Here is a 26,727-nt window from a genome sequence, read left to right as displayed (position 1 = left end):
ACGAGCTGCATATCAACAAAGGGGGCACCATTTTCAGCCTCAGGTGGATTGTAGCAGGTACAGAAGCTATGGAATGCTTACCTTGCCCTCTATGCACAGTATGGTGACGGGAGTGATGCCCCGCACGCTACATACTGCTCTCTTTCTCCCCTACGTACAGTATGTTATGCCCCACTAGTGGGCTTCTCATTTGACCTATGTACAGCTGTGGGGAAATATGCTTTCGTGCCGAGGCAAGAGCCTCTTTGCACAGGAACCGGTGTAGTTGGCTTGTGCACCAAAGCAGGTACACGAGAGGGTGATAACCTCTCGATTGCGCAGTAAATTCAGCATTGTACGCTTGCTGTTTTTACTCTATTTTGGGGCTGTTTTGAGCCCAAAATGTTTCCAGAATCAAGGGGCACTTAGCCCAAGGTGCAGGGAACAGTGCAGGGACAGTCGTGTGCCCAAATCAGGTCAAAAACAGGGCTGAACCAGAAATTACAGCGACCTGCAATTTACTGTTTTGTGCTCCCGACTGAGGGAATATGTCCGTGGAACAGGGGGCCTACCTTAGAAACTGATTCGGATTGATTTTGGTACCGTTATGTTGCTGAAATTTTACCAAATCTGGAGCGTACTAGCTGGATGCAGGTGTTGTCTTCCATGGGCTCTTTTTGTAATTCTCTCTCTAAATTAAAGAAATACCGAAAGGGACGCCAGTCTTTAGGGCCTACAGGGTGTCAGTCTCTTGTGCGCAGTGACATTCTAGTCGCTGGACGCAACTGTGTTCTCTTCCCTTCTCAGTGCTCTGTGTAAAGTTTACAGGTAATTGAAATAGTACCGCCCTCTACGTTGTATGGGCCGGTTATAGCATGTCTTGGCCATACAGAGACTGTGACACCCATCATTGGAAAGTTGCGCCTACATATCCAGTCCTATGTAGATGCTGAAGAATTTTACATCATGCCACTGGACGGATGTGATGTATTGTTAGGTATTCCTTGGTTATTTCGTGTATAGGGAATCATGGATGCCTACAACAAAAAGATCACTGTACAGAGCAGGGGAAAGACTCACGTTCTGGATGTAAAGCTTAAAGGGGAGTCTATTCCCACTGTATCAGCTTCTGCTATTACTTCTGTAATGAAAAAGCATCTTTTTGCGTACTTGGTTTTTGCACGTGAAGTGTCAGATTGTGATGAATCAAATTTATCTGTGCTAGATAAAGAAAGGTCAATGTTTTTACAACAGTATAGTGACTGCTTTTCCGATTCATTACCGTCTCAATTACCGCCAGAGAGACCCGAGGACCATGCGATAGATTTGGTGCCAGGCAGTAGCCCACCAAATAAGCCTCCGTACAGGGTTAGTGCGGCTCAACAGAAAGAGATAATGGGCCAAGTACAGGAGCTGTTAGAAAAGGGGCTGATTCAGCCCAGTTCATCTCCATTCTGTTCTCTAGTATTGTTGGTGCAGAAAAAGGATGGCTCATGGCGTATGTGCATTGATAGGTTCCCTATACCTAGAATTGATGATATTATGGACAAATTAGAGGGAGCAGCTATGTTTAGCAGGATAGATCTAAAGAGTGGGTACCATCAGATCCGCATTAGATCAGAGGATGTGCACAAGACTGCTTTTAGAACGACGTTTGGCCTTTACGAATTTTTAGTGATGCCCTTTGGTCTCACAAATGCTCCTGCTACGTTCAATAGGATGATGGACATAATTTTCCGTCCACACCAGCAGTTTGTTGGTACATTCTTTGATGACATGATAGTCTACTCAAAGAATGAAGAGGAGCATAGGCATCACTTGGCCATTGTGTTCAAAGAGCTACGCAGTCATAGGTTGCTCATCAATGCAAAGAAAAGTGATTTTTTTCTCGAAGAGATTCATTTTCTCGGACACATTGTCTCAAAGGATGGTGTCAGAATGGACCTTGCAAAAGTTGAAGCGATCAAGTCATGGCCAGATTTGAAGACGGTGCACGATGTCCGAAGTTTCTTGGGACTATGCTCTTATTACAGAAGGTTTATCCGAAATTTCGCTGAGATTGCTTTACCTTTACATGCTCTTCAAAAGAAGGCAGTCACCTTTAGATGGACACAGAAAGAGATTTCAGCTTTTAATCTCTTAAAGGAAAAGATGACTTCAGATCCAGTCATTGTGTTGCCAGATCTTAGGAAGTCATTTGTGGTCTAGTGTGACGCCTGTGGTAGTAGCATTGGTGCAGTGCTAATGCAAGATGGCAGGGTAGTAGCCTATGAGAGCAGAATTTTGCAAGGGCCAGAGATGACCATGCAGGTCTATGACAAAGAGTTACTGGCTGTGATTCATGTGCTCTTAAGTTGGAAACACTACCTGCTAGGTGCAGATTTCATTGTCCAAACGGACTATCAGACCTTGCGATACTTCTTGACACAGACAAAGTTATCTGAGAAGCATATGCGATGGGCAAATATCTTGTCCATGTTCCATTTTCAGATTGTGCATGTGGAAGGCAAAAAGAACGTTGTGGCTGATGCCTTGTCAAGGAAGGCACAAATTTCAACTGTATCGATTCCTTATCATCATGCACTTGATGATATGAGGGAACAGTATGAAAATGATGAAGATTTTGCAAGGGTCTTCGAGCAGCTAATGGATGGACAACGTCATGAACACTATCTTCTTAAAGACGGGTTCATGATGATGCATGGCAGATTGTGTGTCACAAAGCCATTGCGACGCAAAGTTATAGAAGAGAGTCATGTCCCACCGTATGCAGGGCATCGTGGTATCGATGCTACAATTAAAGTTGGACAAGGACTATGGTTAGCCAAGTGGGGTCATTGACTAGCCAAACTGGAATCCTTTGTTACAGAGGCTACATTTCAGTTCTGGGTGTGGCTGCAGTGTACAAAGAGGGTCGGATGACCTAGAAAGATACAATGGCAACATCTCCTAAAATTTAGGGAACTACTATTTTGGGACCTGAAAAGTCATTACCTCCGGAATGACAAGGGGAACATTTTCTTACTCTGCCGTGAAGTCAACTGGGCAACCGGTTGGGAGATTTTTAGGCGGCAACCCCGAAACGGGAAAATGCTTGTAAATGCGCCAAGTGGCACATTCTGGTGTACTTTCCTCATGCAAGAGAAGGTGGCGCTGAATTTTAAGCTGGGAGAGGCTCATTTTCAGATATTTCACAGGTTAAGAGCTATGGAGTGCTTGCTTTCCCTCCTATGTACAGTGCGGTGCCAGGAGTGATGCCCTGCACGCTACGCACTGCCCTCTCTCTCCTCTATGGCAGTATGTTATGCCCCACTAGTGGGCTTTTCATTTGATCAATGTACAGTTGTGTGGGTTCATGCGCGATTGCCGAGGCAAGAGCCTCTTGCACAGGTACTGGATTAGCTAGCGGCTAATCCCCCGCAGGTACAGGTGAATTCGGAGAGGTTTCACGCCAGAAATCTCGTCCGATTCAAAGGGCAAGTAGCCCTACAGGTGCGGGAGCTCGAGGACTTGCTACGGATGCGACCGGCACGCGAAACGGAGCCCGAAACAGTAAATTACAGCCTGCTGTGTATTTTTGCAGGTTTAGGGTTATGGCCCTAAACTGTCCCTAATACCCCCAGGAGGTTCGGGGACGCGAGGGGACCGCTGTACAGGTGATCTGGCGCATTTTCGGGGCTGAAAACAGAGAATTCAGCGTGCTGCAGATTCTCGCCAGGTTTTGCAAAGTGCCCATATGCGTCGGGAAAGTCATTCAATGCGTGGGAATACTGACTGTGAAGGGTCCTAGTATAGTTATGCTGCCGAAATCGGGCCGGAACAGTTGAAATTGAGCCAAGTTTGTGCGGGGCAGCTTGTAGGGAACCACAACGTTTATTCCCTCTATGAAGAGGCCCTCTTAAAGAAAGTCCAAGATGAAAAAGGTAAATTGGCTGCTCAAAACCCTCCTTTGCCTATGGTCGGTGCTACTTCTAGTACTCCATGAGCCTCAACTTCAAATATCCCTACTACATCTAGTACTCCATGAGCCTCGACTCCAAATATCTCTTCCACCTGTCGTGCTCCAAATGTTATTGCTAGTGTGGAAGATAGCAATGCAGGAGATGCTACAGAAGCTAGCACTCAAGATGTGGATACTAGTCATGCTGCTCCTTCTATTATCACCACACAGGCAGCTCCTTCCCAATCCGAAGTGGGACAACTTGGAGTAGGTACGCATAAGAAGAGGGCTCGCACATCTGGGCACTCTTCTACATTGCATGATGTTTGGGCTCCTAGCTTGAAGAAGGCGGCGGAGATTGCTGAGGAGCGTTTTTTTTACCAATGCAACATTGCATTCCATGCTGCACGCACAGGGGCCTACAAAAGATTTGTGAATGCTGTCTCAATGGGTGCAGCTACGGGAGCGTCAACTACTCTTGCCGGATCTGAGGCACTTCGCACTAGCAGATTGACACGTCAAGTAGACATGGTTCATGAGCAATTGCAGGGTCATAGAGATTCTTGGGCAGTATATGGCTGCACTATCATATCGGATGGCTGGAAAGATGTGCGAAAGCATCGCTTACTCAACATCCTCGTCTCTTGTTGTACCGGCACAACATTTTTGAGAGCCATTGATTTGTCAGGAGCTGGCATACGAATCACCCGTATGTTTCTTATCCTTATTTCTTGTCTCTTGGAAATCAAAGCATAGACCATCATAGTTCAAAGTGAAGTGTTTCTTACAAGTTACAACTTACAAGATTCGAATCCCAAATGTGCAGGAGAGCTTATTTTTCAGCACATTCGAGATGCTATTGAGGAGGTTGGGCCACAACATGTGGTGCAAGTGGTGACAGACAATGCAAGCAATTGCAAGCTTATGGGAGAAATGGTCGAAGCTGCATATCCACACATAGTATGGAGTCCGTATGCAGCACACTCCATTGATCTTATGATGGAAGATATTGGTGCACTACCATGGGTGACTACACTAGTTGATAAAGCTCTACAGCTTATCAACTTTGTTCATCGAAAATCATTTGCTCTAGGGTTGTTCACTGCCCATTGCAAATGGGCTCTCAAGAAGCCGAGAAAGACCCGATTTTGCTACATCTTTATTGTCTTGTGCCGGTGAGCTTCTCAAAGGTTTCCTATTCTTTGAATGCCCATTTTTTAGACTTATGTGAAGCTCAAATATACATTGTTTTATGTACAGCTTGATGAAATGCAAAGATGACTTGCGTCGTATGGTGGTTGATGAAAGGTGGTTAAATTGGCCAGACTCCACCACTCCTGTTGCTGTGGCGATCCTTGATAGGGTGATTTGCAACAACACGTGTTGGAGGGAGATTGATTGCCTTCAAGCAGCTCTTCAGCCGATTGTTAGCGTTTTACGCTTATGTGATAGTGAGGGATCCACTCTCGGTCTCCTCTACGAGTTCATGACAAAGTTGAGGGTAGCCATACGTGATTGCACGTCATTGAGCTCAGACAGGTAAGGTTTTTGAAATATTTATCTTTCTTTCAAGTCTTAACTCTTATGGCATTACACATATCGTAGTTCACACGTGATTATGTGAACTTGTGACATGTAGAGTAAGCATCATGCTTGACATATTTGATGTACGATGGAATTGGTTTCGCCGTCCTATACGCTGTGTAGCCCACATGCTACATCCGGCTTGGAGAAGTGAGACTCAGAGATCCGATCGTGTGCTTTTGACCGGATGGAATGAATATGTGGAGAGAATCTATCGAAACAATGGTCATGCGTAAAATCGACTAAAAGAGGATCTTTTGGAGTATAGAGGTAAAGATCTCTAAAGTCTATACGCATTAGGTCTTAAAGCACAATCATAAAGAGCATATTCTAAAGTCTTTAGAGCTTGCAAATTGTGTCTTGATTCTTGTGAGAAATTATACATATAGGTGGTAGGGGAAATTTTTCTCGTGCAATTGCTAAAGATGTTGAAAACCAAGCACTTCCAGTTTCACGGTGGGAAAAATTTGGGGGTTTGACACCCATGTTGCAGTCTTTGGCTTTGCAGGTCCTCTCCCAAGAGGTGAGCTCATCCGGTGCGGAGAGGCTATGGAGCATAATGGGGGACCTACATACAAAAGATCGAAATAGGTGAGCTTCTCAATGAGAATTTAGCTTTGGTCATACGTTCATTGCAGTGACTAGTCTATGCATTTTGCCTAACTTGGGGTGTCTTAACTTTTCTGTAGGCTCAATACTCCCCAGCTTGATAGGTTGGCATTTGTTAATGCCAATCTTCGGGTATTGGAGAAGGCGGGTGGATTGGATAGTGCCGGCCCTGGCAGTTGGCTACCAAAGCAAGTGGATCATCGACAGATTGTAGTTGAGGCAGCCGACATCTCACATCTCCAGCCACATACACCTGAGGACGTTGTGTATGATTTCATCCGTGAGGACATGATGAGGTTCTCACGACAAACTCGTTTGACTACACGTTGCCGACGTGGGGAGTCCACGATTGCTACTACTAGTGCTCGTCTTGAGAGAGCTACTCGAGCACGTAGGCCTAGACGCAACGTTGCAGAGCTTACTTCTACTACTAGGCGACTTACTCGGACTCCTTCAGAGTGTGAGAGTGAAGAGGAGAGTCAATCAGATGGATCTCAGTAGTCTCTTTTTGAGTCTAGAGGAGCGACTCACTAGCGCTCAGATTTGCATATTTTGTCATGCTACTTTATCATTTTGTCATGGGACAGCTTTTTTTGTGTTTGCCGCATGGGCTTTGACACCATCACTCCAGTCTTGAGTCTTGACTCTTTACAGTCTTGTGCTATGTAGTGTGTCGAGTCTCGACAAGATCATGGTTTGGATTTCATCTTATTTACATGGAGAATTGACTTATGTTCTTGACATTCTATGTGCATTGTGTTCAAACTTCACTATCTAATCCATTGTTTTGTTTAGTTCTACTAGTAATGTTCGATGAATCAGAAATCTTGAGACTTGAATGTGCAAGTAGTTACTAGTCGTAACTTGTAACTTTGTAAGTTGTAATTTCTTGTCGCTTTGAGGTTTAAATTTTGCTCACTTTCAGTTTGTTTCAGTTTAAATTATGCAACGGTCTATATCTTGGAAAGTAGAGGTAATGTATTATGTCATCGATATTGATCACATTATCATATATGATGATATCTCCCTCTCTCAAGGATCTAGATTTGACACAAATGTGTGCAAATGTGTATTGCATTGTGCACACCTTTATGTATATATATAATACTATATATACCCAAAATTGGCGTTTCGGTCAAACGTTTCACCGAGGCTCCTCTCAAGGGTGAAACGTTTCGGGGTGAAACGCCCTGTTTCGAGTCTGAAACGTTTCGCGGTTACGTTGGTTGATAGTATTCTGCTGTATGACTTTACGAAACGGAATTCCTAAAATTGAATATGATTGATTTGTACTTTCTCATTTGACTTGTTTGAGTGCAAGAAATTTTGTCTCATAAATCTCTATAGACATGATCGCAATAAGGATTAGTTAATCCGGCATCGGGATGGATTTAGATGGGGTTACTAAATACGTTGCTCGCAGTCATGGTCTGAGATTTGAAATTAATTTTTCTGTGATTGATTTGTCATGTGATGTGATTGTCGTCTTTGTACAAGTGCTAGACGTGTCGTATTTAGTGTGTCGATACTTAGAGTTAGTGTCTACTGAGTTGGTTTATGGCCTTTGTTTGTTTTGCAGTCGTAATCGAAGGCGATTACAATTCTTTCAAGAGGGGGGTATGTCTCAAACTGATGATGTGGCATCACCCTACGGACAACCCTTGCTGACGTGGATAGATTGTACGGACAGGCTGACGCGGCAGAGTGCGTGCCACGTGGAAGCAATACGGAATTCCGCAGTTGCGCTGACATGTTGACGTGGCAAACAATACGGATTTCTGCAATTTCCGTTGCTGTTTTTTTTGGCAGATTTTTGACCGATTGCTTTTGGGACTGAATTGCTTTTGAATTGACAAGCTTTTGGGGCTCTGCTTTTAGCACCCCTTGTAATCTTTGTAAGTGACCCAAGGGTCTCACTTCTCATAGCATCTGGATGTAGAGTCTGAGAGCGAGCACCCGCGAGAAGTTGTACTTTGCTCAAAGATTAATATAAAAGAAATACCGAAAGGGGCGCTAGTCTTTGGGGCCAATCTATCTTGGCACAGAACTACGTTGGGCCGTGTCGACTCTCTCTTGAATTGTGAATTGCTCTTAAGTGTATCTCTATTGTGTCGCGACAGAATCTAGACTTGGGTTGTCCAAGTTTGTTATACCACCCTCCTTGAATTCCTTGGTCTTTTTGCCCTTGTCCTCGAGAAAATTATATTGGTTGGCTTTGTAAAAGTACTTCATCTTTGAGTAAAACATATGGTCATCGGAGTCCGAACTCTCAGAAGAGGATGAATCCTTGTCAAAACTGTCAGAAAAATGTCGAGATCTGCGGTATGGTCTGCTTTTCTTGGTCTTCTTCTTCTTCTTTCCAAATTTCTGGTTCTTTCTTCATTTCTTGCCCTTTCTGTCCTCAACACTCGAATTAGAAGAGGAAGAGCTATCTGAACCGTCAGAGGAAGATGAGGACGAACTAGACAATCCTTCGAAGCGCACATGCTTCTTCTGTTTTCTTGTATTCGCAAAAGAAGATTGACGGCCCAAATATGTTAAGAGTTACACCATTCTGCTGCTTCACAGGTCTAGGGCATGCATGTATGGCTAGCATGCCTCTGGGCTGGCCACCCTTCGCATATGCATATAGGCTGCATTGCCCGGCCGCCCACTTCTGGGCCGGCTGCATGCCCGGCTACTTCACAGGTCTAGGGCATGCATGTACGGCTAGCATGCCTTCGGGCTGGCCACCCTTTATGCATATAGGCTGCATTGCCGGCCGCCTTTCTTTGTCCAGGTGCCCATGGGATCTCCCTATATCCTTTTTTATGCTGGGTCGTGGAGCTTTCTCTTGCACTGCTCGACCTCCCCTTGGGCATCTATATATGTGAGGCTAGGGGGGGTACCCACATACACATACGATTGGCATTGTACTGATCTCATGTTCTGGTAGTCAAGGGGGATTGATCGCCCCCTCTTCCCCTACAACAACGTTTGTGCTCTCTCTCTCTCTCTCTCTCTCTCTCTCTCTCTCTCTCTCTCTCTCTCTCTCTCTCTCTCTCGCTCTCTCTCTCTCTCTCTCTCTCTCTTTTCCGCACGCGCGCACTGACATGGTATCAGAGCCAAGCTCTCCATGATCTGGGTGCTTCCCGCATGAGGTCCTCCCTCCCAAGATCAGTTCGTGGAATGCTAGAGTTATCTTAGCATATGTATATCCACAAGGCCTTGCAATGTTTTAATATGCAGGGATTGCACAAATGCTGATGCAATGGTACTAGATACCGAGATGCTGATGGGATCTTAGGGTAGATGCTTGGATTTGCGAGGCTAAGGGCTGAAAATGCAAAGTTCTAGGGATTCTGGATAAAATTTGCCACTGCGACGAGGCTATGGGCTGATCTACTGGCTGAATCTGAAACGTTAGCTGATCTGCTACGATGGGCTGAATTCTGAAAATGCTAATGCTGAGGCTGGATTTGCGACGGAGCGGCGAGGCTATGGCTGAAAACTGAAAACGGTGATGCTGATGGGTTGATCTAGTGCAAAAACGCTAGAGAGACTGAGGTATTGCAGATATTCACTTGTTGTCGAGAAGCGACCCCTAGGGTCACTTATATATGGGGTAAAAGCTAAGTAGGGCAATGGCACTAAAAGACCCCACGATTTTTGATGCAGGTGCTTGGTACTGATGGTAGTGGATACTGATGCTTGGTGATGATGGAAAACGCTGGAGTGCAGAAGTGCTACTGGTACTACAAGGTATTGACTTGTGGGTCCTTGCCTTAAGAGGTGACCCCCTAGGTTCACGTATATACGAAGGAAAAGGTGGGTCGAGCAACGCTCTTTGGAACCCCCACAACCTTGAGAAAATGGGCTGAAATGTCACTTATTATTGCATGACTTAAGGGACTGTTCACATGCTTGACTTAAGTGACAATTCATACGTCTATGTGTCGAACTAACTATATTGTGCAAGAGGGGGTATGCAACTATGACCTGCCTAAACATGCACGTCTTGCTAGAGGCTCACAAAGTGCCAAGCTAGGTCCTATGCTAAACTAAGACTGATGCTAGACTATAGCAGAAGCTTGTCCACGTGGCGCAAGTGCAGTGCGCACGTAACAGGGCGCCCTTTTGTTGGTCGAAAACAGCGTACAAACAACGATCTTTCTCTTTTCTCTCTAGAATTGGTGCCAGCCCCCCCCCCCCCCCCCCCCCCTCCTCTCTCTCTCTCTCTCTCTCTCTCTCTCTCTCTCTCTCTCTCGCTATTTCAGCGGCCTCGCCACTTGCTATTGCTTGCAGAGAAAAGCACATACCCCTTTGCTATTCTTGCCACCGTCCAGGGCCTATGAAAGCAACAGGGCACCCCCTACTTCAGTTGGTTGAGCCAATGCTACAACAAGCAACAAGGAGACTTTACCACGACATAATTACAAGTGAACGCTACAAGTTGGCTTACGGAGGTTGCTTTCCGTGCTAGGAGCGATAGGCATTAAGATCTATGCTTCTTTGCCCTTGTGTTTTGTGCTTTTTGCAGGTACTCTGTCTCTGAGGAGCAAGGAGGTTTCGGCCTATGCTCGGGAAATACGGGATGGTTTGCAAAGCTTCTATGCTCTGTGCACAAACCAAAAGGAGTCTAAGTTGAGAATTGGTCTCTCAGGTTTCCTAACGGGAAGGAAACGACCATCGAGTTTGAGATCTAGAACGGAGGGGTTTACTCTGGTTCTTGTGCTTGTAAAAAGATTCTTCTCGTAATAAAGATTCTCTTTAAGGGGGGAAGGTTGGGGATTAGCCCATCTTCTGGTTCCCAACACTGTGTCGATCTTCTCCCTTCTCTCCCTCTGTCAAGTTCTATTTATTTTTCAGCTAATCAAATTTTTGTGTGCATTCTTGTTTGTGACACTGGCTTTGACCCTGATGCATCGCTAGCAAAGGTCAAAGATCCCATGAGATGTCGCAACATACATTTGGGTGCATAAGATCGTTGCCCTCACTTGTAGGATATCCTAATGATCTCTAAACATGCCTAGCCAAACATCCCTCCCATGTGCCTTGGCCTTCCTCTTCCATAAGCACCATGCATCCTAGTGCCCTAAGGTCGACAAGCGGCTATTCCCATGCCATATGGTTCATAAGCACTACCACTGGCACTCTATGGCCCATACGCATCAAAAATTGCATCAATGACCCAAAAGCACTCTTGGATGCCATGTCTTAAAAAGTTGGACCCTTGCTCAAAAAGTCAGGAAAAGGTAATATCTCATGTTGCATGCATGGCAAATTCCTCACGTTCAACAAACGTTGTTGCACTTATTTATAAATCTCCCGTTGAAGCTACCTTTGACTAATTGGAGGATTGACTTCATCTTGGCCTTTGACTTTGGGTTGACCGATCCCTTCCATTGTCGAAAAACTCCAAAATGATGCGAAACAAGGAATTATGGTCACCATTGTTTGTGCCTTTTGTTGATGTGAATGCTCCACAAGGTCAAGGGTTTATGATTGGGCAACTAGACGAGGATGCGTTGAGGACGTAGTTGGTTGCTGTTGTGAATGAGTTTTCTCGTTTGGTGCAGAATCCTAGGTTTATGGAATTTTTGCAAGCGTCACCAATGTCATAGCAGATGTAAGGTGCAGCGGAATGAATGTTGAACTTTGCTCAAGATGAGTGCTCCGACTTGTGCTCAAGGTTCCTTTTGCTTAGGGAAGGGATAGCCTTCCGTCCTTCAGTGAGAGAGTGCAAGTGATCACAAACAAAGTGGATGAACACTGTGAATGGAAGTGCATGAGACTGAGAGATAGAGAGAGAAGAGAATACGACACCAGAGATGTTGTCAAACCCTCCTCCAAGGGCCCCACTCTCAATGGCGAGAGCGGTCTACTATTGATTGCACAAATCTCTACAATGCTTTGGACTTGCCGACGGTGTCGACGACGAGACGGGCTGAAATCTGAAAATGCTAAGGGCTGAAATCTGCAAATCTTTATCTGTTGAATTTTGACTCTATGTCGATGCCGATGGCGATGACGACGATGCAACGACGACTCGCTGAAAACGCAGATGCTGAAATCTGCGTTTTCCGGGCTGATCTGCAAACTTCGCGGGATCTGACCGTGCGGCGAGGTTCTACTGCAGGAAGGTGAGGTCTGCGAGGTTCGGGACTTGTTCTGCTGTGTCTAAGCGCTGAAAATTGAAAACGCTGGCGCTTGTGTTGGTTCCGTCGCGGTAGATCTGCAAAACGCTAGACTGCCAGGCGGATGCAAAAACGCTAAAGCTGAAAACTGATCTTGCGGGAAAAACTGCTAATGCTAGGTCTGATATGCTGTCATGCTGTGGAATTTGCTAACGCTAGGGCTGATCTGCAATGCAAAAACACTGGCTGATCTGGGTTCTTGTCCAAAAATGCTAGCCCATCTGCAGTGATGCAAAAACGCTAGAGAATCTTGGGGTCCTGCTGAGAAGCTCCCCGTTGAGCAAGTGCTCCTGCTGCCTCTTTTGCCAGAAAGTGCTAGCGCTAGGTTTCTACTTATACAAACTTAGTAAATTTGCTCTACCTACTTTCCAACGACTTAAAAATAATAAGTGAAAAATGTCAAAAATAGGGAAAATAGGTCTATGCACTGTAAAAATGCTACTGATGGGATCTGACTGGAATCTGATGGTCATGTTGTATGCAACCAGAGGATATGCATCTAATCTAAGTGTCTGGACATGCACGGTCTGCGAACAGACTCACAAAAGTGCCAGATCACTTCCTATTCTAGACTGACTTGACTGAACTGAACCCTGGTCATGCTGTAGCTTGTCCACGGACACATAGGGTTGGATGTGTCATATAACAATAGACAAGATAACTTTCTCATGCAAGAGAGCCCGTTGAGGTTCAAGTCCAGGTCCCTTATGCGTTCTAGCAGGGCAAGGAGCACTCGCATGTTGCGGAGTCACTTGGGGCTCCAAGGCAAATTCGCAGTTGTAAAAAAATTCAAAAAAATTAATAAATTTTTGAAAATTTTTCATAATTTTACAAAATTTGAAGGGAAGCTTCTACATATATTGTATTACCTTTTGTGGCACTCGTTTTGCAAAAATTTTGCAGAATAAGTGAAATCTCAACAAATATTAATTTTTGTTTTTTTTAAAACAGAAATTCATTTTTTTATTTTCTTTAAACAAGATACAATGGTCTCCTCCTCTTCGGACGTGAAGAATCTCTTCAAAATCAAGAGATTGGAAGGCACTAGATTCGATTTAGGGAAAGAGAGAATGCAAGGCTATTGCGTATGTAAAGATGGTTGTTTAGGATGATATTTTGGTAGACCTAAAGAGTCTTGACAACACTGTCCATGTTGTGTGGGTAAAGCTCAAGGCCAGTTGTGAAAACAAGACGCTAGTAAAGCAGGTGCACTAATGCATAAATTGATGTGCATGCAATTGGATATTGCAGAATCTGCAGCTGAGCACATTGGTGCTTTTATAGGTATTCTTTCCCAGCTGTAGGATTCTAGTTTACCCGTTTTTGATGATAAGTTAAAGGCCATTTTCTTGCTTATGACCTTGCGTGAGGCACTGGTGGTCGCATTGTCTAATAACCCAAACCTTACCTTTGATGGAGTAAGGGGTTCTATTCTCAATGAGGAAATTAGACAAAAAGCAAATGGTGAGGCTAATGTCTCGGCTCACATGATTAGAGGCATGATAGTTGACAGGAATGCTAATGCTAGTCAAAGGAACAGGAGCAAGAGCAAAGGAAAGCAATCTAATGTCACTTGTTACCAGTGTGGTCGGAAAGGCCATAAGAAGCCTGATTGCAGGTACTTTAAGAAAGAGCAAGAAAGGAAAAAGAAGAGTGCGGGGAACACGAAGAAAAAGGATGACAAGCAGATGTATCTGATAGTTCCAAGAACAAGGAGAAGTTCAATGTAACCTCCAATGTGGTGATTGAGGAAGTGTCTGACATAGATGATATTCTGTGTGACACTATGTCTCCGCTCACATGATTAGAGGCAGGATAGATGATAGGAGTGCTAGTCAAAGAAATAAGAGCAAGAGCAAAGGAAAGCAATCTGATGTTACTTGTTACCAATGTGGTGGGAAAGGCCATAAGAAGCCAGATTGTAGGTACTTTAAGAAAGAGCAAGAAAGAAAAAAAAAAGCGTGGAACAAGAAGAAAAAGGATGACAAGGCAGATGTATTTGATAGTTCCAAGAACAAGGAGAAGGTCAATGTAACCTCCAATGTGGTGATTGAGGAACTGTCTGACATAGATGATATTCTGTCTGTCACTATGTCTCCTATGGATGCCAAGGTTTATCATTCATAGGACATGCAAATCACCAAAGGTGACGTCATTGACGCTTTATAGTCTATGAGTGATTTGCTTGTTCCAGGCTTGGATAGTGGACTGTGGTGCCTCTTTTCATGTGACTCCATCTCGGGAGTGTTTTACAACTTTTGATGCATATAGTTATGGCAAAGTTTATCTTGGAAACAATCATGCTTGCAAGCATGATTGATGGAATAGGCATTATTCATTTGGCTCTTGATAATGGGAAAGAACTTGTTTTGCATGATGTTAGATATGTTCCTAGCATCAAGAAGAGTTTGCTCTCTGTTGGACAGCTTGATATGCACGGTTATAACATCATTTTTAGTGGTGGTATTTGGAAGCTCACAAAAGGTGCTATGCAAATTTGCAAGGGTGCAAAAAAGGGGACACTTTCTTTCTTGCATTGCAAAGCCTTGCCAAGCAAATTTGTTACTATAGCAGAGATTGGGTCTCACTTAGAGCTTTGGCACAAAGGATTAGGCGAGATGAGTCAAAAAGGACTTGATGTTCTTTCCTCTCATGTTGATATGAAGGGCTTAAAGCTTGATTTTTGTCATATGGAAAACAAGTGAGAAATGCTTATTACTTTGGTGTCTCTCGCAAATCTGATCATCTTGATCTGGTACATTTTGATGTGTATAGCATGCCTGTCAAGAGTATGGGGTGGTACAACATATTTTGCTTCTTTTGTTGACGATTTCTCTAGAAAAACATGGGTTTATTTGTTAAAAAATAAAAGTGACACGTTTGCTTCTTTGAAGATTTTTCATGCATTTGTGACTACCCAAACTGGTAGGAAGCAACAACGGGGGTGAATTCATATCTGTTGATTTTGTTAAGTTTTGTGAAGAAAATGGTATCAAGAGGGAGCTAACAGCCCCTTATAGTCCTTCGTCCAATGGTGTGGTTGAGAGATATAACAGGACGTTGTGTGAGAGGGTCCAATGCATGTTGTCCATCGTCAATCTCCCTCTAGGATTTTGGGGAGAGGCGCTTAAAATCGTAGTTCATATTTGCAATCGTTCATTCCACACTGCGTTGAAAGTTGGCATCCCTGAAGAGGTTTGGTCTGGCAAACCCGCTTCATATGACCAATTACGCATTTTCGGTTGCGAGGCATTTGTGAATGTAAGGCCTGAGTTTTGAAATTGAGCCTCAAGATGCACCACCAAGGCCCGAAATTCTTAATGAGCCAGTGGTTATTAAGCCAAAAGATGTTGGACAGCCATTGCATGCACCTGAAGGCGATATGAAAATAGCAGTCCGTAAATGGTGATGTTATCATCCCACTTGATCTAAAACCTATGCGATAATGTAAATCATTGGGTCAGGAGATCTAGCAAGGTGAGGAGACCAACTAAGAGACCGACCCCTCTTTACAATACATTATGCTGAATGACGAGAAAGAGCCTTCTATATATAGAGAGGCCATGTCATGTGATTCTAGGAGCAAGGGGGAGGAAGATATCAAGGCACTGCATGCCAATAATACTTGGGATTTGGTTAAATTGCCCGAAGGTAGGAAAGCCATTCCTAACAAGTTGGTGAACAAAATCAAAACTGGTAATGGCAAACCCAAGTACAAAGCTAGGCTTGTAGCCAAAGATATTCGCAGAAGGGACGCATTGATTTTCAGGAGGTGTTTTCTCTTGTTGTGAAAATGACCACCTTTCGCGTTCTTTTTTCTCACGTTGCTATTTTGGATATGGAGATGGATCGCATGGATGTAAATACAACATTCTTGCATGGTGATCTTGAAGAAGAGCTATACCTGAAGCAGTCGAAAGGTTTTGTCATCCCTAGCAAGAAATAACTTGTATGCATGCTGAAAAGAAGTTTGTATGGGTTGAATGAAGCTTCTAGACAATGGTACAAAAAGTTTGACACTTTCATGCTTAGGCATGGGTTCAAACATAGCCATGCAAATCACTGTCTGTACTTCAAAAGAGATACGGACAGCAGCCCAGTGATTCTTGTATTGTATGTGGATGACATGCTGTTAGTTGGGAAGAACAAGAGCATTCTACACACTCAAAAACCACTTCAATTCAGCTTTTGCAATGAAAAATTTGGGTTCAGCTGAACATATTTTGGGCATGAGAATAAGGAGAGATAGGCAACAGAAACTGTTGTTTTTGTCTCAAGAAGAGTATCTTGAAAAAGTACTTGACAGGTTTAATATGGTTGATGCTAAGCCTTTGTGTGTGTTGTTGCAGCCACGTGAAGTTGAGTCCCAAGTGATTGCCCAAAAACTGATGATGCAACCAATGATATGAGGGGGAGTACCTTATGCTTCAGCTTGCGGCTCCTTCATGTATGCAATGGTTGCCACTAGACTTGACATTGCTTATTCAATGGGACTAGTGAGTAGGTTTATGTCTAATCCTAGCAGAGCGCATTAGGATGCTGTAAAATCTATATTGAGGTACTTGCAAGGGACCAAAAGCAAATGCCTGTGTAATGGAAAAGGTCCATTAAAACTGTAGGGATATTGTGATTCTGATATGGTAGGTGATGTTGATATCCGCAAGTCAACTAGTAGGTACATTTACACCCGAGCAGGTGGTGCTCTAGACTTCAGAGGATAGTTGCATTCTCTACTACCAAAGTGTCACGTGCACATCTAACCCTATGTGTACGTGGATAAGCTACTTCATGACATGGGTTCAGTTCAGTTCAGTCAGTCTAGCCTAAAAAATGTTCTGGCACTTTTGTGAGTCTGTTCGCAAACCGTGCATGACCAGGCACTTAGAGTAGATGCATATCCTTTGGTTGCACACAACATGATCATCAGATTACCATCAGAACCTATCAGGAGCAATTTTACAGTGCAAAGACCTATTTTCCCTATTTTAGCCATTTTTTACTTATTATTTTTCAGTGACTTTTGTTGGGAACTGGGTAGGGCAAATTGCCTAAGCATGTATATAAGAAACCCTAGCGCTAGCACTGTCTGGCAGAAGGGGCAGCAGGGACCAAGTGTCCAACAAAGCACCTTCTCAGCAAGAACCCCCACCCCCGCGGGCCGGAACTCCTAGCGTTTCAGCCAACAAAGAAGCCAGCGTTTTCAGCTTTGCAGATCAGTCCAGCGTTTTTAGCTTGTTGAACTTGCGATTTTCAGCCTACCCCTGTTGACCAATGTTTCCAGCAGACAAAAACCAACGTTTTCAGCCCTTGAAACCAGCGTTTTCAGCCAGCTGTCGTTCTCGTCGTCGGTGCCCTCGTCGTTGCCGTCGTCTCCGACTTAGAACCTCATTGCATCGTAGCGTCAAGAACTTGCATCAGCATCGTGTATCAGATTGTGCAATCAATAGCATAGACTTCTCTTGCCATCGAGAGAGGGACCCTTGGAGGAGGGTTTGACAACTTGTCTGGTGTTGTATTCTTCTCTCTCTATCTCTCAGTCTCAGTACTTTCATGCATAGTGTTTACCCACTTTGTTTGTGATCGTTTACACTCTCTCACTAAAGGAACGGAAGGCTCTCCCTTCCGTAAGTACAAGGAATCCTTGAGCACAGTTCGGAGCACTCATCTTGAGCAAAGTTCAACATTCACATCCGTTGCACCTTACATTGGTATCAGAGCTTTGGCAGTGTTCTGTATCACGCAAGGAAAGAACCACATATTTTTTTTTGCTTGTTGCGGTCGCACGTAACCTAAGTCCACTTGGGTGTGTCGATTCCTAATCGTGTTTTTGAAGAGTGACAGGAAACCCAAGAAAGAAGGGCTTGTCCAGCCTCCCCTTGTTTCTCTTTTTACTCATTGAGAGCGGACCGTGCACCTAGCGCCGGCCAATCGACGTGAGGTGGGAAAAAGCAACCTTGGTGTGAGTGCAAGGCCGCCAAGGGGTGCGCCCACAGGAAAGAGAGGAGCTCGGGTAAGAGAAGATCCTTCTCTAACACAGATTGCAAGCGAAAGAAGAACCTCAAGACTCCAGAACCTCAAGAACCTCAAGACTCACGATCCTCAAGAATCTCAAGAACCTCAAGAACTCAAGACCCTCAAGAACTCAAGAACTCAAGACCCTCAAGAATTCAAGAACCCAAGACCCACAATAACCCAAGTTCCTCGTGAACTTAAGAACCCAAGACTTCAGTGTATGGTCATTACTCGAAGCGGAATGGATACTTCGCATGGAGGTGATGAGCATGGCAGTGGCGAAGAAGAATTTTCTTCACCAGGAGGTTTTTCTGACCCCCCCCCCCTTCCTCATCCACGCCAAGGATTGCACCAAATCCTATGGAGGCTTTGGTCAAGTTGATGATGGACATGAAATTACAACAACAAGCGCAACGCGCAAGCAGAAAGAAAGGAAGCATTTGATCGTGAACACAAAGAAAGAATGGCAGCCATAGAGCGTGAGCACAACGAAAGGAAAGCCGCATTGGTCCTACTTTGTTTTAATGTGCAGACGCAGATTGAACAGAATAAGGAGAGAAGGAGACTCTCTCAGTCTTTGCTTCTCCAAAGCACAACACACATCATTTGCGTGATAATGAGAAGCGAGATAAATAAGCATGATGATTTGCATGATCAAGATGTAATTGTTCACGAGCATGATGATTTGCATAATCAAGATGTGATTATTCACGAGCATGATGATTTGCAGGATAAAGATGTGATTGTTCACAAGGATGATGGTTTAGTTGATACTTTGTCTAGTGAAGCTAACCTCATTGCAGATTCGATCGATCACGAAGAACCGATCTTGGCTCTCGATTCGAGGTTCCAAGAATCCCCACAGGAAGTATTCTGTGTTCGAATGATTAGTCAACATGCATTGTTCGAGTGTTTCATTCGTGATTCTTTCCTGTATTTTAGTCATCGTTCTTATGTGATCCCTTTTTACAGGCATGCCATATTGTACGTTGAACACGATTCACTCATGAATGAGCACGGATGTATGCGGATTGTTCATGGAAAGATGAAATGTTTGCATTCAAGGAATTCACATTCCACGTCTCTTCCTTGGCATGACACAATTTCAGAAAAAGCACAAGAAGGATTGAGCATCAAGCATCGGCATTTTCATTGTGATTTGCCACGGTTGATAGATTTAGATCGGAAAGACAAGTTTTGAATCCATTGTTTATGTGTGTTTGATGGATAGTTTGGCACTCCGTCTATATGTTCATCTATATTGCATGCACAGTCTTTCAAGAAGACTAGAATTTTTTCAGTCACTTTACATGAAATGGGTATGTTCATGTTTTTGTGTTGGAAGTGGTTTCCGGAATTTTCATCCTCGGAGATTCTTGAAGAAGGTAGACTCATGACTATAGACGAAGTTGAAGCATTGAAGGAGCCACAAATGACTGTGTCTCTTTCGACGCGGCCCAAAGAAGCAAGCGTTGCAGACCTTTATGAAGTTCAAGTATCGTGCGACCCACACATCAGAGTGGGCTGGCGAAGAGTCCTTTCCAGGATTCCAGACGCTGTTGGCGATCTCCCTCGACGCCATATAGTTCGGTATCAATACCTCGCTTTGAAAAGAAGGGGATGTCACGTGCACATCTAACCCTATGTGTACGTGGACAAGCTACTTCATGACATGGGTTCAGTTCAGTTCAGTCAGTCTTGCCTAGGAAGTGTTCTGGCACTTTTGTGAGTCTGTTCGCAGACCGTGCATGACCAGGCACTTAGAGTAGATGCATATCCTCTGGTTGCACACAACATGATCATCATATTACCATCAGGAGCATTTTTACAGTGCATAGACCTATTTTAGCCGTTTTTCACTTATAATTTTTAAGTGGCTTTTGTTGGGAATTGGGTAGGGCACATTGCCTAAGCATGTATATAAGAAACCCTAGGGCTAGCACTTTCTGGCAGAAGAGGCAGCAGGGACCAAGTGTCCAACAGAGCACCTTCTCAGCAAGACCCCCCCCGGCGGAACTCCTAGCATTTTCAGCCAACAAAGAAGCCATCGTTTTCAGCTTTGTAGACCAGTCCACCGTTTTCAGCTTGCTGACAATGCAATTTTCAGTCTACTGAAATTGCGTTTTTCAGCCCTGCTGTTCAGCGTTTCCAGCAGACCAAACCAGCGTTTTCAGCCCTTGAAACCAGCATTTTCAGCCAGCCGTCGTTCTCATCGTCGCTGCCCTCGTCGTTGCCGTCGTCTCCGACTTAGAACCTCATTGCATCATAGCGTCAAGAACTTGCATCAGCATCTTGTATCAGATTGTGCAATCAATAGGATAGACTTCTCTCGCCATCGGAGAGAGGGGCCCTTGGAGGAGGGTTTGACATCTTGTTTGGTGTCGTATTCTTCTCTCTATCTCTCAGTCTCAGTACTTTCATACACAGTGTTTACCCACTTTGTTTGTGATCATTTACACCCTCTCACCAAAGGAACGGAAGGCTCTCCCTTCTGTAAGTAAAAGGAATCCTTGAGCACAGTTCGGAGCACTCATCTTGAGCAAATTTCAACATTCACATCCGCTGCACCTTACATGAAGCTTAATATATTTCAGTCACTGAGGCTTCCAAAGAAGCCATATGGTTAGCTCGCCTAGTGAGTGAGCTTGGATTGCATGATGGTATGCCTGTCCTTGGTTGTGATAGCCAGAGTGTAGTCTGTTTGGCTAAAAATGCCATGTTTCATGCGCGTACCAAACATACTGATGTGCGGTACCATTTTATCGGATAGATGCTTTGATGATGGTTTGGTCTCATCGATCAAAATCAGTACACATGAAAACCTTGTAGATGCTCTTACCAAGGGTCTGCCAAAGGCACAACATGAGCATTGCCTACAGATAGTGGGAGTTACATAGCTCAAAGGCGACTCTATGGGCCTTGAAGTGGGAGGTTGTTGGGGGTAAATGCCAAGACGTCACCTCTGGACCGTATCCATCGTGTAGCTGTGATCAAGAGCTTCACAGACATATTTACTGTATACTTATACTTCATTTTTTTTGGGCTTTAAGCCACTTGGACTATTTTTTAAGTGTTCAAATTGTCCAAGTGGCCAAATGGTCCATTTTAATGAAAGGTCCCAAAACCTCATCACGTAGAGGTTTTTTGGACTTACGAAAAAACATGAGCTTCTCCATGCACCCAGCGCTCACAACCCACACTGCCTCTCTTTGTCTCTTTGCACTCGATTTGCACGCTCACACACCGCTGCCCAATTCCACCCAACCTAGGTTTGCGAACCTCCTCTTTTAGCTACCCTGTTTAGCAATGATTCCACTTTGACCTTTCTGTTGCTACTTTGACAGTGGCATCGCCCTTGTGGCTCTGGACCATGTGACATCATGCTATAGGTGCCAGGGTTGTTCTCGTCCGTCGGACGGAATGAGGCGTTCGATGGCGTCCCGTCCGGTCAAGGCGTCTGATCCGTCCGGTGGATTTTTTAGTTCGTTTGACCAGTCAACGGTCAATTTGACCGTTTTGAGAATTTTGACTGCGCTTTTTTTTGGAGGTTTTTGGGTTGCCTTTTGGCATAGGATCCCTCCCACCTAGCTTAGGATCCTCCTCCTCTCACCTCCCACATGCCTTGAGCCTCATCTCTCTCTCTCTCTCTCTCATTGCTTTGGACCTTGGTCCTTCTACCTTGGATTTCATTAGGCTCCTCTCTCTCTCTCATTGCTTTGGTCCTTCACCTTGGATTCCATTAGGCTCCTCTCTCTCTCTCTCTCTCTCTCTATCTCATTGCTTTGGTCCTTCACCTTGGATTCCATTAGGCTCCTCTCTCTCTCTCTCTCTCTCTCTCTCTCTCTCTCTCTCTCTCTCTCTCTCTCTCTCTCTCTCTCTCTCTCTCTAACTCTTTCTCTTGTTCAAGGGCAAGTGTTTACACTCTAAATCTCGCACACGAACACGCAAGAGGGTCATTGTGCGTGGAATCCCTACGCCTTCGGCTACAAGATGTAGAGGTGCAAGGGCTTCCCATGCTCGTGGCCGTGGCCGTGGGTGTGGTAGAGCATCAACAACACCTATAGAGGCTCAGACATGGACTCAGATTGAGATGGACGCTACTACTCCTACAACCTATGTGCGGCAAGGCTCGTGAAGCGACTCCATTGCGGCGGCCTCCATTTTGGAGGATGTGCCTATTCGTAGATCCAACACTATGGACCCTAGAGAGCCGGAGTATGACGAGGAGGGAAATCTCCTTAGTGAGGGAGATTATGACACACCACAATCCGATTCATGTGAGCATGAAGATGACATCTACGAGCATAGCTCACAAGAGGAAGATGATGATGATGAGAGCGGAGGAAGCTCTTAGACTTTAGTGTCTCTCATATCTTTTTTGCCCCTACTTTCACTTTTTGTACGATTGAGGCTTAAAAAGGCCTACTTTTTTTATCATCTCGATTATCAAATGTAAACTTAGCTTTTTGATTTATGGCATATGTAATGCAAATCGCGGTTCATGCCCATTGTGTCTCATTGTTTTGATTCTCGACTCTTGAGTGTCGGCACTTGGCACTTGCAAGTTGCCTTCTTGTCCAATGTGATAATCAATTGTCTAATTGTCTCAAGTGTAAAATCTAGGCTTAAGAATTGTGTGTGTTGTACGACATAAAATTTTCTAGTTCGATGAGTACCGTACATCTTTGTGCGTGGACGAAACGTACGTGACCGTACGAGACCACCCTGATAGTTCCCCTTCCAAGATTTGACCCAACCCCCTTAAAAAGCCTCCTAAATTGTGAAGGGTTTTTAGATCCTTTTGCAACCTGCTTTTACCAAGGAACCTTTGAAGTGAAGTCTCCTAATGGTCCTCCCCAAAAATGCTACCCACGTTGTATTATCCCCGTCACTTTATATAATTTGTATGGTTAAAAAAAAAAGGCTACAATCTAGAATACTTTAGGAGAGTTGTGGTAGATTCATAAGTGTCATTCCACAAATGTTAAAACTCCAAATCAAGACTGCCATAAAATATAAAGTTTGAGGCTCTTGTATAATCGTACGATACCGTAGACCACTTGAGACCATCCAACACTAAACAATCAGACTTGAACAATAGATATAAAGCTTCAATTGACCATAAACTGTTACATACAACAACAACTAACTTTAAAAACTTTAGTCACACAATGGATGTCAGACGAGACTCTATACCATCATTTTGAACCTACTGTAAACAATGAACACTAGAATCAATCATGAATAGTGAAAAGCACCTCATATGACATGAGACAAATCATAGTCTCATCAAAATGACAAATCCATGAAAACATGATACGTCCAATGATTACAAATAACACCATTTAAGATCACAAATTACAACACAATTCTTGATGTGAAGTTATTATTCAAGAGTCAAATAACTGTCTTTTATATGTACAAGTCTATTAGGTTGATCATTCCCTGATGGTCATTTTCTAAGCTTCCAAGAGTGATTAACGATCAAATACATGTATGCATGTGGTACTGTAATTTTCTTAGTGCAGTCATGTACGGTACAATTCGTACATACGGATCCATGCACCATACGTTTAGTATGATATGCATGATCCGCACATGGTACTTACCTACCTTACACAACAGACACCATGATTCAAATTTCACTCGGATAACCAGCGTTGTATAGGTATTGCAAGGGATCAAGTATTTCATGCCAAGACCAAGCATATAGAGATGCCTTTCATGGGTGCCCAAGGTCCAAAATAGGTCAGCACAGTCAGATGAGAAGGGTGTTTTGTACCCCAGAACTAGCCTAGATATCATCAGTTTTCAGCTCGCGAAGCATAAAAGACCAGGTACTGACGATATTATTGTGGATGTCATAGTATTTAGTCATTACTATGCATGATGGAGCTGATGGTTATTGTGGATGACTACCATGAGTCTCTGCACTTTCTTACAAAGATGAATCTTGGCACATTTCTGGATTCATCTAGGTATATAAAGTCGCGCGGAGCTGAAGAAAGGACAGTGGATAGGGGGTAGATGAGAACGAGCAACTGAATGTGCAAATCGACCTGTTTTGAGGCGTCATCAAAGCTACATTATGTGCATGAGCATCAGGCTATTAGCTATTTTAGGATCTTATTTATGCAACAAGAAGCGAATACCACTTTGTAAAAAGAGTGGGGGGCCCCTTGAGGCTTGAGAGGATCTCTCTCTCTCTCTCTCTCTCTCTCTCTCTCTCTCTCTCTCTCTGCCAAGGATGAGGGGATGCTCCCGTCGACGGAGGAGAGAATCAGATCTACACTGTGCAGACTCTCACCACAGAGGACATCGACACTATCATGCAGTGACCGATGTGAGCCATCTCTGGATTCTGATACACATATCCACCATTTTGTATCAATTCTCTAATGACCTCACGAAAATGACTTTTTCAGTGAAAAGGTTTTTTGTTCTTTTTAGCTCTCATAGTCCCTAAAGGGGTTTTCAAATTATTGTCTAGATTGGCAGCATTTGCTTCTACATTTAAGGGCACAACAATGACTTCAGCTTAAAAACCATCTTTCAATTGTTTTCTTCTTTGATGATGGTGCCAAACCAAGTTTAATCTGACCAGGTCTTTTCAAAAACACGCTCCGCTCTTTTTGAATGGTCTCTATGCACTTTCACACAGACTCTAGTACAGAAGCATGTGTTGTGCTTAGAGTAGTCCGGGATCTTGAGTATGAGATGAGTCCTGTTATGGTAAATTTGAGACAGTTCAGCTGTGCTGCCCAGCATCATGTAAGGAATCTGACTGCCAGTTTGATCTTCTGTGTAGTCCGTTTTGAAGTCAATGTGGTAGTGTGTCAGCTCAATTTAGTCTCATATCATATTTGTGGTTTCTTGTGGCAGGATGGTTCGCGTTTTCAAGGTCAGATGCTTTAGTATTTCTCTTTTGAAGCTGACCTGCAACCAGATATAAGTGCTAGTTCTGGCATTGCTCTTATGGATGATCCTGGAAGAATGGGTGTTCATCCTTGGCCTAATTTTGATTTGAAGCATAACTTACGGGAACATCCCGCATTGAAGCTGATGGATATGGTGCAAGAGAGAGAGGCTGCTATTGCAGAGCGTGATACAGCATTAGTGGAAAAGAAGACTGCATTTGCTGAGCGTGAATCGGCCTATCTTCAAAGAGATGTTGCTGTTGCTGATAGAAATGCTGCATGGATGGAGCGTGATGCTGCAGTTATGGCTCTCTCCATGGTGAGAGCTGGAAAGGACTATCGTGAGGTGGCTGCAAAGCTAATGCAAATGGTGAACATGGCTGCTGTTCCGATGCCCATTATGGAAGCAAATTTGCAAGGTTTTTCAAAGCCTGGTCAAGAATCTGATCAGCAAGGCAAGCAGCCTGGGAAAAAGGCCTCTCCAAAAAAGCGAAAGTTTTCAGTCGTACCGATCCAGAACGCCAAGTCGGGACCCAAATCACCTTCTAAGAAGCGGAAGCAGAAGGTCGAACAAGGTGCGGTAGCGAAAACAGACAAACGAAGGACTGATGAAGATATGTCCAACAATTGTGATGCCCTGGTACCATTTTATACTGCAGGAGTCACTCCCATTCCTTACTGCTCTTGTACTGGAGCCAACCAACAGTGCTATAGATGGGGTAAAGGAGGATGGCAATCTGCTTGCTGCACAAATTTTCTTTCTATGTACCCTCTCCCTATGAATCCTGTAAAGCGCAGCTCTCGTGTTCCAGGCCGGAAGATGAGTGGGAGTGCTTTCAAAAAGCTTTTGGAGAGGTTAGCTGCTGATGGTGTGGACATTTCAGTTTCAATAGACCTGAAAAATTACTGGGCAAAACATGGCACTAACAGATATGCCACCATTAAGTAATATTAAGCAGGGGATCTGCTGCTCTTTATGTAAGATTGATTAAGTAAGACAAGTCAGATGTGTAGGTTTTTGGTAGTCTCAAGATAAGCTTATGACTTGCATGTAATCTTGTCATTACAATCACCGGCTCTTCGTTCAGCATTTTGAAATTGCCTCTGGAGGTTTGATGGACCTCATTTAACTGAATATTTGCAGACAACTTATTGGGTGGCTGGATGAGTAATAACATTGTAAAACTGTATGTTGAGTTAAAGATCTGCCTATGTAAATAATAAGTATGCTTTTCAAGAGCGATTTAACGTAAAGAATTGCTCTTCACAGCAAGGATGCTGACCCAATTTGCTATGGAATGAGGAAAAATAATCTCTCTCCTTGAAAATGAGAGGACTGTATCATCGAGTTTAGGCACAACACAGGCTTGATGGTCTTCGGCTTGTGTATATGTTGTCCCATGGATTGCAGTCTTCAGCGAGGCTTAGGGGTCGTTGATGGTTCACCCATTTACATGAATGGACATGGCTGCAATTTGGATAGCACATCAGAATTCCCTTTTATGACTAT

General features: G+C 44.0%; 1 protein-coding gene and 1 pseudogene across 5 annotated transcripts in view; both read left to right on the top strand.

Moving 5' to 3' along the window:
- Positions 1-6,853, top strand: part of LOC147425830 (uncharacterized) — a 57,213-nt pseudogene extending 50,360 nt beyond the window's left edge. The window contains exons 3-9 of the transcript XR_015186313.1: positions 3,775-4,628; positions 4,746-4,786; positions 4,976-5,094; positions 5,180-5,458; positions 5,559-5,653; positions 5,893-6,094; positions 6,193-6,853. The product of XR_015186313.1 is annotated as an uncharacterized LOC147425830 (transcript). The remainder of the gene's footprint in view (positions 1-3,774; positions 4,629-4,745; positions 4,787-4,975; positions 5,095-5,179; positions 5,459-5,558; positions 5,654-5,892; positions 6,095-6,192) is intronic.
- Positions 1-26,352, top strand: part of LOC147425829 (uncharacterized) — a 46,330-nt gene extending 19,978 nt beyond the window's left edge. For 3 of the 4 annotated variants that reach the window (XM_086499287.1, XM_086499289.1, XM_086499288.1), the window contains exon 2: positions 25,183-26,352. In XM_086499287.1, the coding sequence (XP_086355413.1) occupies positions 25,276-26,166 (891 nt within the window). In that variant the 5' untranslated portion in view covers positions 25,183-25,275 and the 3' untranslated portion in view covers positions 26,167-26,352. Of the gene's footprint in view, positions 1-24,936; positions 25,072-25,182 lie in introns of those variants that run through there. The other variant, XM_086499290.1, reaches the window with a different exon arrangement.
- The last annotated feature ends 375 nt before the right edge of the window (positions 26,353-26,727 follow it).

This window comes from Adiantum capillus-veneris, chromosome 24, assembly GCF_014529385.1.
Source record: "Adiantum capillus-veneris isolate H3 chromosome 24, ASM1452938v2, whole genome shotgun sequence".
NCBI classification, from domain to species: domain Eukaryota; kingdom Viridiplantae; phylum Streptophyta; class Polypodiopsida; order Polypodiales; family Pteridaceae; genus Adiantum; species Adiantum capillus-veneris.
This window is presented reverse-complemented; position numbering and strand designations above follow the sequence as displayed.